Genomic DNA, 12,623 nt, shown 5'->3' with positions numbered 1-12,623 from the left:
TTTTCTGAGCCCTGGTCAGGCAGCGGCTTTTTGCGATCTCCTGGATAGGAGGAAGAGGAGTCCTGATTATCTTTTCCGCCGTCCTCACCACTCTCTGGAGGGGCTTCCAGTCTGAGGCACTGCAGGCTCCAGTCCAGACAGATGTAGTTGGTCAGTAAGCTCTCTATAGTGCCTCTGCAAAAAGTGCATGCGGTGGTGAGCTCTTTTTACAAGAGCTCCGGTGTGTAGGGACCAGGTCATATTGTCAGTTATCTGCACCCCCAGGAACTTGGTGCTGCCTACCATCTCCACCGCTGTGCCGTTGATGAAGAGTGGAGTGTGGCTGAACTGGTGCTTCCTGAAGTCGACCATGATCTCCTTGGTCTTGTCGACGTTCAGGACCAAGTTGTGTTCTTTGATGTTTCCCTCTTACACACATGCTTATGTGTGCTATGGCTATGAGGTTATTTTCCCCTAGTGGCCTCTGTCTTCCAGGGGCCCATGCTTAGACAGAATTTTTTTTTCACCCCCCCAGCGTTTACCGTTTTCTCACCTTTAATTGTAAGGGGTGCCGGAAGTTGGCAGACCCGTCAGCGATCCTGTTCTGTCTCCCTGTAATGTTTGTCTGCTCTTGAATGGGATTGGGCTGAAAATCTTAATTTCCCCTCGAGGATTAATAAAGTATTTCTGATTCTGATTCTGAAACATGCTGCCCTGTAGTCACATTAGGGGCCTTTGACCAATCATGTATGGCCAAACAATCTAAAATGATTGGTCAGGGCCCCATGTTTGGGACCAACTGTGAAACAAGAGTTGACCATACTTCTCCATACATGGCTCTGCCACTACTGGTACGCGGGCTTCATCTAGTGGTATGTCAAAGAGTCACCGAAGTGATTGTTTTATTTTCCAATATTCAAACAGTGTTATTGTTAAAACTGTAATGTTAAATTGGCCAAACATATTAAAGGGGAAGTGAACTTTTTGCGGGGGAATTTTGCCTATCGTACATAATCATCAGGGACAAGACAAATGTATTTTTTAAATGCATTTTAACTCGAAAATAAACGTAAATAAAAGTCTGCTTATAATGGAGTCAATGGGAGGTCCTCTCTTCCACGCACACACCCCTCTAAAGAAACATTTTTAAAAAGCGCCAACAATAGTCCATTTATTTTTCGTGACCTGAATATTAACCAAGTATTAGTGATATTGTTATTATAAGCACTAACACAGATGAAATATTTTTAGCGGGGCCGTGATCAGAGAGCCAACAGCTGGTGGTGACATCAGCGGCTGCGGTGAGCTGCTTTCATGCCTCGGAGCTCAAAAGTTCTAGATCATAAATAATGCCTCTCACCTGTATAGTAGAAGGATGAGGATATAATCTGATGAGTTTGGCATCCATTTTAGACACAGAAATGGCAAGAAAGACACGAAAAGACGCTTTGTTCCATCCGCCTTTTTTCTTCGTGAGAATTATGAGTTCTTTTTTTATCAAAACAGTAAATGGGTTATACTTGTATCTGGCTTTTCTACCTTCAAGGTACTCAAAAGCGTTTTGACAGTATTTCCACATTCACCCATTCACACACACATTCACACACTGATTGTGGGAGCCATGCAAGGCCCTAACCACGACCCATCAGGAGCAAGGGTGAAGTGTCTTGCCCAAGGACACAGCGGACGTGACTAGGATGGCAGAAGCTGGGATTGAATCTGGAACCCTCAAGATGCGGGCAAAGCAGCTGTACCAACCGAGCCACAGCGTCCCCAAACTTGAATATATTAACATTATATAACAGTTACCATCGGAGTGACAGCAGACATTGTACAGTAAGTGATGTTTTATTATGTTTGTTGGCTCTCATGATGCCTGCAGTGAGTAATCAGTGATTATGCGTTTAAATGAATGCGCCGCCGAATGCTAAAAATGATCAAAATACGTAAACATTAAAGTTATTATGAATGCCTGTTACTACATTACATATACTTAGTGTGTATATAAAACCTTGATGGAGGAGTTTGGATGTTTTTTAGAGCGCCTCATAGGCCGAACAGAGCTTGATTGTGAGCGGACTTTTGATCTCATTCATTTACTAGTTAGAATGCATATAAAAAGAAAAACGTATGTCGTTGTCTTAGATAAGAATTGTGAATGATAGGCAAAATTCCACCCCAAAAAGTGCAGTTCCTCTTTAAATATACTTGTTAAAAAAATCCTCTGCTTTCGTTTAATTGATAGGCCTACTACGCTACTGTATTTTAATGTTGGTCATCATGGTGGTACTTGGAGTGCCAAGTGTTCTCTGAGGTGGTACTTGGTGGAAAAAAGGTTTCAGAACCACTGTTCTAGAGCAGTGGTTCTCAACCTTTTTTCAGTGATGTACCCCCTGTGAAAATTGTTTTAATTCAAGTACCCCCTAATCAGAGCAAAGCATTTTTGGTTGAAAAAAAAGAGATAAAGAAGTAAAATACAGCCCTATGTCATCAGTTTCTGATTTATTAAATTGTATAACAGTGCAAAATATTGCTCATTTGTAGTGGTCTTTCTTGAACTATTTGGACAAAAAGATAGGTTTTTATTTATATTTATAAAGTATTTTTGAATTGTTACTATTTTTAGAATATTCAAAAAAAATCTCACGTACTCCTTGGCATACCCTCAAGTACCCCCAGGGGTACGCGTACCCCCATTTGAGAACCACTGTTCTAGAGTGACCTAGGCAAGAAGGCACCATGTACGCTGCACCAGTCTAAGATTCAACATTTTAGTTTGGCCTGGACTTACCATTCAAATCGCAGTGAGGTGTTGGTTTTTTCCCCATTAACATCTGCAAGCTTTCAGTCGTTAAGATTTTTGGCAGGCGTGTTTGGCATTTTGAAAATGTCCGTTTAACAATGACGACGTTTACTAGACTGACCTGTCTGCTTAAACTGTAGTCACTGCAATCATTCACGTCTGATTTGTGTAGATCAAGGCCTGATTTAAATCGGACCATTCAAGTCAATGCTTGTTTTGTTATCCTATTTACACTGCCAGCACACATCCCACAAGGGGAAAAACAATTATGTCTGAGTAAGCTGCTTTCACAATAACTCATTCTTGTTCGAATGCATTCCCAATGCACATGCTAAACTAGGAATGTCACCATAAATTTGACATCATTTTACTTTCCCAAGTAAACCAACCAAGAAATCTTTTTAACACAGTTTACACTTTTATTGAGCAGACATGGAGCATCAATGCACTGATTGCTGCAGCGTTTTGGGGCCTAAGACGACCCCCTCCCCACCCCACAACACACCATGACAATACAATCGCGCAAGCTGGGGTAGAAAAAAGGAGCACCATTTACGTTAAAGCATCAATCGCATCAGATACTGAAAAGAACTACTGTTCTTTTGCTACAGATGGCACTTTAAAAAACATACCAAGAGAACACAAGCAGTCATTTTTCTGGGATGTTTGGCTTACTGGAAACTTTGTTTTGCAAGACACTCGTGCAGCGCCCATCGGGCTGGTAAATAACATTTAATGTAAATTTGAAATATGTTGTAGTTTGTATTACTTATTCTATGTTTTAGAAGATAGCAAGAACTGGAGTTTGAAAATTAAGATTTTTAAGTGGATTTTGGTCAAATTGATGATCTGTATGATTTTTGATCCAACCTGAAAATGATGGTGGTAGAAATAGTTTCACAACCATTCATAGTTTGTCATTACAAGTGTGAAAAAGTAGTGGTTTCTTAGTCACAACAAGTAGTGGGATAATTTTAACATTAAACCAGCTTTGGAGGGTTCACATTGCAACCAAATAAAGCACAATAGACCAGTCAGGCTTTGGCGGATACTCAATTTGGGCTGCAGTGACCTCTTTAACAATTACAAAACTCTTTGTAAAAGCTGCATCCTTTTGGCTTTGAATGTAAACTAGCTTCATTTCTATTGGTTGCAAATAGGGATGTAACGATATTGATGTTAACTGTGGAAAAACTGAACGGTTAGTTTTATCGATTTAAATTCAAATGATCAAAAAACAATGATAGCGACGCTTTGATGAATAAACTCAGAGACCAACTGATCTTAAATGCTGACATGAATACGACATAGCCCAATCTCAGCTTGTATAAACACATTGCTGCCTGAGCAATTAAGATATTGAATTGTGCAAATGTAACCTAAAAGCTGTGCTCTCTTAGACCACAATGGTCGATATATGACATGGTGGTGTTTTTATGGTGCGTTCAAGGACCACTGAACAGAGTAGGACACCACAACACCTGCCAGAACACTCTTTAGTAGGGTATCTGTCAGTGGAGCATAAGAAATGCAAAACATGCAAAATAGTGGGCATTTTTGTAATCAAAACATTTCAGTGTGTGTATAAGTATTGTTGAGCACATTCAACAATACTGCAATAATAATAACCGTGATCATTTTGTTCACAAAAACCCTGATATTAAATGTTCATATTGTTACATCCCTAGTTGCAAATTAACCACATGTTTTCATGTGAATCGTCCAAAGGCATTGAGTCACAGTCACATTGCATTAAAAGTAACAAAACAAGATGAAGTGGAATCATTTTGGCAACACTTACATTAATGACTGGGCTATTTATTTGTATATGAAAAACATGTTTTGAACTCATGTAATATAGCGGTCAGTCAGTGGGGACTTCTGATTTTGAGCCAGAACAGGTAGATTATTGGCAAACTAACCATATTTTTTTTCCAAGCAGTTCTATTGCATCTTGATTTAGTGCCTTCATTATAGCTCTTTAGGGGAAAAAAATGTTACAAATGTAATTCCAGATAGTTTGTCTGATTATCTTATTATTTTTTGTTAACCATTGCCAAAAAAGCTACTATTAACAATTTCAATCACAAGCATTGTAATCAAATCGTAAAACTTGATACATGTACAGTGGGGATATAATCAGTTTGATCTTTTGCTTATTTTATCAATCTAACCCCTTAAAAAGACATGAACAGTCAATATTTTTATGGTAGCGTTTTTTTTTTGTACCAGAAACAATAACAACCAAAATCATTATATAAAAGGTTATATCTTGATTTGTAATTGAAGTAAGTGTTTGATCCCTGACCAACTAGCAAGACTAACTGGCCAGGGATCGGAAGAAATGAACTCTGTTAGATGAGCTCGAAATTCTCTTTGACGTCAACTCAACTTGTCGTGTTTGGAGACAGAAGAATACGACTCACTGTCAACCATAGAGGTGGAAACATTCTACTTTGGGCTGTTTCTCTGCCAAAGGTAGAGGACGACCTCACCGCATTGAGGACGGAATCCTGGCCTTAGGTAGAACAATGAAGCCGGGTCATGGATTGGTATTCCAGCATGACGATATACGGCCTGGGGTTAGAACAAAAATGACTTAAAGAAGCACTTCAGGTCCTAGCTAGTCTTATAAAATATCGAAATCTTTAAGTTGACTTCCAAACCTTCTGTAATCTGTAGAGGACTGCACCAAAATCACTCCTGAGACGTGTACAAACTCAGACTTTGTGCTTGCCAGACAGGGTTTTCTCTAAGTCATTTTGCTTAGGGATCCAATTCTTTTTTCACTCAATCAAAATACAAAATATTCTAGTACATTTAATGTTTGTTTCTGTTCACAGTCTGTTGAAATAATCAAAAATGACAGACTGTTCAGATCAAATTATTATTTTCCTCACTCTATAGATTGTGAGTTGGTATAACGCTAAACTGTGCTGAAGTTTGTGCCTGCAAGCCCATCACTGTGCTTGAAGAGGGGCAGTGTTAAGAACAGAAGAGTGTGCTTCATCTTTAATATAAAGTACAGTAGAATTAGGTCTTTTTTGCCACCCGTTTTTGATGACAGTCTGTGTGATTTGTTTCTTTGGGAGTTATGTATGCAGCACTCCTAAAGGACCATTTGTCCATCCTGCTATCATACTGTGAAAGTGATAAAAGTACACCTAAACAAAATATTAACTTTAAAAATATACAGTTCTGGGTCCAAAATATTTTGTTGATACAACATTTCACTTTACGACTGAGTTGTTACCCCTTATACATAAGCACATGTGGTTTAATCCAGGGGTTAAAGCCCAAGAACGTGAACTGTCTGGGGCCTTCCGGGCAACACAAAAATATTTACTGGAGCATATTTTCTGGCTCTAGTTGCTCTCTGTCGGAGGTATGAAGCCATTTTAATTGTAACATGACTGAAGCTCGCCGAGCAGGTGTGAAACAGATGGTTTTCTTCATCTTGCTCAAGCTGCTACAGTCTTCTGGTGGCTCTAAGGGAGACTCACCTCACACTCTCATAAAACACCTAGTTTATCTGTCGCTTGTGAATTGACAAATTAGAGAAAGTGGCAAGACAAAAATGGTTATGGTTGATTTCTGCGTTACCATTTTTCCTTTGACAGGCCTTCTCAAAAGTATTCATATTCTGACATTTTCTTTTTAAATCAAGCATAAATCTCCATTTGAAATGCAAACATATCATACTCAATGTTGAAAAAGTAATTTAGAGATTAAAACAACTAAATTTAGAAGAGTCTTTTGGATATTGTGCGGTGGTAATGCAGTAAACTCTTCTTTCAAAGTCATGAACCTCCGAGTGCCTTGCATCTTAAAAAGTCACTCTTTTGTTGTCCTCTGCTCAGCTGACGTCATTCCGTAAGTCTAAGACACATAATGACACGTGCGTGTGTATCATGTGATCAGACAGCAGTTGATGCAACTGGGTCCCAGTCTTCTCTTCAGAGCGCTCTTCCTCTTGGGAGCCAAAATGGCAATGATGGCCTCATCAAAGACCGTTTTCAGGCCCTTCTGGGTTAGTGCGGAACATTCCACATAGCAACATGCACCAATCTGCGCAGTAGGGAAGAAAAGATAAGTCAGTTTCAAGTATAAATCCATTTTCTATAATCTTAATCTGGAGGTTACGGTCACCCAACAACAAGATGGTTCAGTGTTGAAACCTAGCTTTGAAAATGTGTAGGTATTGGCAATAAAGCCTACATTTTATATTGCAATATATATTGCAAACTCTTACAATATTATATGTCATGAGATATTATTTGGCACATAAATGATAATAGATCCATTTTAAAACAAAACTTTGCTGTTGACGTATGTGATTATATTTTGTCATTTCTTGTATCATTTTCTCAAAACTATTATTATTAATCTACCGCATTTTTCGGAGTATAAGTCGCACCGGAGTATAAGTCGCACCTGCCGAAAATGCATAATAAAGAAGGAAAAAAACATAAATCGCACTGGAGTATTACCGGTAGTCGCATTTTTTGGGTAAATTTATTCGATAAAAGCCAACACCAAGAATAGACATTTGAAAGGCTATTTAAAATAAATAAAGAATAGTGAACAACAGGCTGAATAAGTGTACGTTATATGACGCATAAATAACCAACTGAGAACATGCCTGGTATGTTAATGTAACATATCATTCAAATAATTATAACATATAGAACATGCTATACGTTTACCAAACAATCTGTCACTCCTAATCGCTAAATCCGATGAAATCTTATACAGGTCTAGTCTCTTACGTGAATGAGCTAAATAATATTATGTAATGTGTTAATAATTTCACACATAAGTCGCTCCTGAGTATAAGTCGCACCCCCGGCCAAACTATAAAAAAAAACTGTGACTTGTAGTCAGAGAAATACGGTACTTGTTAATTTCTCTTGTAACATGCAGGGTCTCTGCAGGTTTCAACAAGTCAAACCTAAGACCTTAAGACTTTTAAGACCATTTCATATCCATACGGACAAAAAGGTACAAAGACAAAAGGAAAATCAGAGGTCCAGAATGAAAATAATACAATTAATTAAGTAAATTAATGAATTCACTTGTCTATTTCACATTGGAAAACAAAATGGTTCAACTTTCTAAATACTCCAGAAGTCTCTCTATTGTAAACTAATTGAAAAAAATATTAGCAAATTTCATAACAGATTTGCCATAGAACTATTTTCTTGCAAAAGTTGCAGTGTGCTTCATATCAAGTGTTTTCTTGTAACAAGCAGAATGTCAGCAATGGTAGAGAACATCACAACAATATATTGTATGTGAAAGGGACAGTTAGCATCTCTGCTAAAGCTAAATGATTAACTTTTGCAGTGTTTTTGTGGCTGTCAGAATTGAGCAAACAAAAAAACATCTACAGTACTACTGCTGTCTCTGCACAGTTGTGAAAAACAGTGTAGACAGAGCGATTGTCTAAAATGAAAGTAGGCGATTGTGGCTCGCAAGCCTCAAAGAGAATTTGGATGTGAATAATGTGAATAACATTCAAATTTGCTCAGCTCATTGAGAATCTGCTCAGCTCATTGAGAATCTGGTAAATACATTTGTACCTGTTTCATGACTTTTTTTGAAAACATATTGCTATTAAACAAGGATTTTTTTTTTTTAAGCCATGACAAAATGACATTTAGAAATCTTCCTTGCTTTCCTCACACAACCATAAACACTAAACACTAAACAGACAACCTTTATAGCTTTTAATGTCAGTTTCTGTATAAACTTGGAGAAAAGATTAAGCATGAGAAACTGACCTGAAATTATTGGAATAAATAATTTAAATAATTTAAGAGAATTCTGTTGTTTTTTTATTTTTTATTTTATTTTAAAGTTTTACTGCTGTGAATACTCGACTACCACAGAGAAATCAGCGTGTGCTTACTACAAATAGGAATCTTTGGGCACTTCACGATTTGATTACGATTCAGGAGCTATGATTCGATTACAAATTGATTATTGATGCATCTATATTTTATATCTGTTAATGCAGTTTTACATTTATTTTTGTTTCACTAGCAACTTTAAAAAACAGTGCATTTGTAATAAAAAACAGCTAAATACATTTTCACATTTACTAAATTAATGGAAATGTGTGCAAAAGTGGAACATAAGAGCCCTATAATAAAGGAGCTGGTCGGATAATGTATAAACTGCACATTCTGCAAAGGTTTAAGCCACTGTGACACTGCAAGCAATAAGTAAAAAAAAAAAAAAAGAATAGATAGGTCTGTCTTCATTTAAACATCACTGAAGTCTTTACATATTGTTTAGGTTCTTCCTGTATATGAATAAACATTTTTAACAGATTGGTTTGAGTTTAGTTTATGCCAAAAGTGTCATTTCAGTGAACTCCAGAAATGAGTACATCTCACATACAATACCAGGGTTAAACACCTTCAGATTCTGTTCCAAACATACACACCTCCTTTGCTAGTTTCTGCCCTTGCTCTGTCACTACAGGTTTCTCTTTCATATTATTGAGTTTGGCAATGGTCTTGGGGTCATCACGTAGGTCAATCTGTGAAATTTAGTGTGAGAAAAATAGATATTAGCACAGACTTGCACTCAATCTTATTTCATTGTGTAACACATGTGGCTAGTGAGCAGAGGTGGGAATCTTTTTGGCATCTCACAATGGGCGGGATCAGGGCTAAGGGGGAGGAGTATATTTATAGCTAGAATTCACTTAAATTCAAGTATTTCTTATATATATATATATATATATATATATATATATATATATATATATATATATATATATATATATATAAATAAAATAAATACATACTTGACTTTCAGTGAATTGTAGCTACCGTATTTTCCGCACTATAAGGCGCACCTAAAAACCACAATTTTTCTCAAAAGGTGACAGTGCGCCTTATAACCCGGTGCGCTTTATTACGATTCATTTTCATAAAGTTTCGATCTCGCAACTTCGGTAAACAGCCGCCATCTTTTTTCCCGGTAGAACAGGAAGCGCTTCTTCTTCTACGCAAGCAACCGCCAAGGAAAGCACCCGCCCCCATAGAACAGGAAGCGCTTCTTCTTCTACTGTAAGCAACCACCCGCCCCCGGAAGAAGAAGAAAAAACGCGCGGATATCACCGTACGTTTCATTTCCTGTTTACATCTGTAAAGACCACAAAATGGCTCCTACTAAGCGATCCGGTTCATAAAAAGACGCAATCTCTCCATCCGCACACGGATTACTACCGTATTTCACAGCAACTGATATTCCTGTGACCCGCACTGTGGAACGGGAGCACGTACGGTGAATATTCGCACCACAGGGAATGAGAAGTCATCCTTCACTGTGGTTCTAGCTTGCCATGCTAACTTCCACCCATGGTGATATTCAAAAGGAAGACCTTGCCAAAAGAGACCTTTCCAGCCGGCGTCATCATAAAAGCTAACTCGAAGGGATGGATGGATGAAGAAAAGATGAGCGAGTGGTTAAGGGAAGTTTACGCGAAGAGGCCGGGTGGCTTTTTTCACACAGCTCCGAAGGCGAACACACCTTCACTAAGACGGGCAGACAGCCTCGGACGACATACGCCAACATTTGCCAGTGGATCGTAAATGCCTGGGCAGATATTTCGGTCACAACTGTGGTCCGAGCTTTCCGGAAGGCAGGATTCACAGAACAACAGCGACACTGACTCCCGATGACTTCTACGAGACGGAACCGGCCATTTTGGATACCACGCTTGCGCAACTTTTCAATTCGGACACCGAAGACGAAGAATTCGAAGGATTTACGAATGAAGAATAACTTCAGAAGGTGAGCGCTATGTTTATTTTGTGTGTTGTGACATTAACGTTCGAGCAACATTATGTTACTATTGCTCTACACCATTTTGAATTTTACTATGTTTGTGATTGCACATTTGCGTACATTTTGGGACAGAGTTGTTAGAACGCTGGTTTTCAATATATTATTAAAGTTTGACTGAACTATCTGACTGTTTTTTTGACATTCACTTTAGCGCAGCGTTTTTTTGACATTCACTTTAGCGCAGCGTAGGCGCGGCTTATAGTCCGGGGCGGCTTATTGGTGGACAAAATTATGAAATATGTAATTCATAGAAGGTGCGGCTAATAATCCGGTGCGCCTTATAGTGCGGAAAATACGGTATACTGTATATATACATATACATACATATATAGATATATACATTCAAATACATACATACATATATTGTATATGTACTGTGTGATTATTATTGTCTCTCTTGACTTATTAATCTCTCTGCTAATTTCCTCTACTTGAGTGGTTGCAGTTCCGATTAACCTTCAGTTGTTAGCCAAGCTAACACATACCGTTAAAAGAATAATAGCCCACAGTCTGTGGTTAAAACAAAATGTAGGACTCACATTGAGAGAACATAAGCATTAATGCCGCATTTTAGAACTGTCTTTATTGCTTTATTTAACATACGTAAAGAACTGATGTTTGGACATTTGTCAATCGATTCATTAATTGCCCATGTTCTAATCGTGATGCATCGGAGAATCGGATAATGTTTTTCCCACCCAGAGGAATCAATTTAAGGTCATTTCAAAACTTGACTTACAGTATGACCTACTATACGTTTCAATATCTAAGTTGACCATGTAGTACGCCAAAAGAGCAGTTAGGATGAACATTCTGGTGAGGACTCACCTGGGTGCCGATGAGCAGGTAGGGGACACTGGGTGCATACTCCTGCAACTCAGGCACCCATTCTTCACGCACATTCTGGAAACTGGCAGGGTTAACCACAGAGAAGCAGATGAGAAAGACATCGGTCATCGGGTAGGACAATGGCCTCAGTCGGTCATAATCCTCCTGGGAAAAGATTCATGGTCGGCATGAGAAAAGTCGATAGGCATAGATGATCTATGCTTTTTTTCACCTCACTTAAATTCATGACAATTAATTAAGTGCATACAATGTCAACATTTTCTCTTCACTGAAGCCAAGCTTGGAATGTAATTGTTCTGATCTTATCAAGTGGTTTGCTACACACACACTGCCAAGCTCCTGCTGCTTTTCACATATGATGGGTAATTTTATGACAGGCTCATAAAAATGCTCATAAAACTGTCAACTGGATTTGAGCTATGAAGAGCAACGAATGTGAAGACCTTCACGTGGGATTTGCTTTCTCCTTCGCCCTCCTGCTGACAGAAGCAATTAGCAACTTTAAAAAAAAATTGCTGTCCTTCAGTGCAAGCTTAGCCAAGGAAGGGTGATGACACATTGGAATGATTCCATCATGGATATAGTGTAAATGGATCATTAATGCATGCATTGCATTAAGTATGGTTCTTACTGAGCACTCTTCACACTTGTCCATAACCAGGATACATTATTATGATGAATGTCCAACTCCGAAGCAGAACCTCCAGGTTCTGTAACAGCTTCTTCCGTCAGGCCGTCAGACTCTTAAACGCATCATAATTAAATTATCCCCTCAACTCCCCCCAAAATGGATTAACTCGCTGGAATAAAAAAGACAATATAACATACATCCATAAACGTGGACGCATGTGAAAAAGTGCAATATATTTATCTGTACAGTAATCTATTTATTTATTTATATATATTTATTTATTATATACATATATTATATATATTATTTATATATATTTATTTATTTATATATGCACCTTATTGCTTTTTTATCCTGCACTACCATGAGCTTATGTAACAAAATGTTGTTCTTATCTGTGCTGTAAAGTTAAAATTTGAATGACAATAAAAAGGAAGTCTAAGTCTAAGTCTATAAAAACAAGACTTTCTGACCCACACACATTTTTAACGGTTAAAA

At 38.0% G+C, this 12,623-nt stretch overlaps 1 protein-coding gene across 1 annotated transcript in view; it reads right to left on the bottom strand.

Annotated features, from left to right (window-relative positions):
- Window positions 1–3,178: 3,178 nt before the first annotated feature.
- rhoq (ras homolog family member Q) overlaps window positions 3,179–12,623 on the bottom strand; it is a 47,732-nt gene continuing 38,287 nt past the window's right edge. The window contains exons 3-5 of the mRNA XM_061962891.1: window positions 11,474–11,638; window positions 9,234–9,329; window positions 3,179–6,850 (exon numbers count right to left, since the gene is read on the bottom strand). Of these exons, the coding sequence (XP_061818875.1) occupies window positions 6,692–6,850; window positions 9,234–9,329; window positions 11,474–11,638 (420 nt within the window). The 3' untranslated portion in view covers window positions 3,179–6,691. The remainder of the gene's footprint in view (window positions 6,851–9,233; window positions 9,330–11,473; window positions 11,639–12,623) is intronic.

Source organism: Nerophis lumbriciformis, linkage group LG02, assembly GCF_033978685.3.
Source record: "Nerophis lumbriciformis linkage group LG02, RoL_Nlum_v2.1, whole genome shotgun sequence".
NCBI classification, from domain to species: Eukaryota; Metazoa; Chordata; class Actinopteri; order Syngnathiformes; family Syngnathidae; genus Nerophis; species Nerophis lumbriciformis.
The sequence above is the reverse complement of the archived record's forward strand: the minus strand, read 5'-3'. Positions and strand labels throughout refer to the sequence as shown.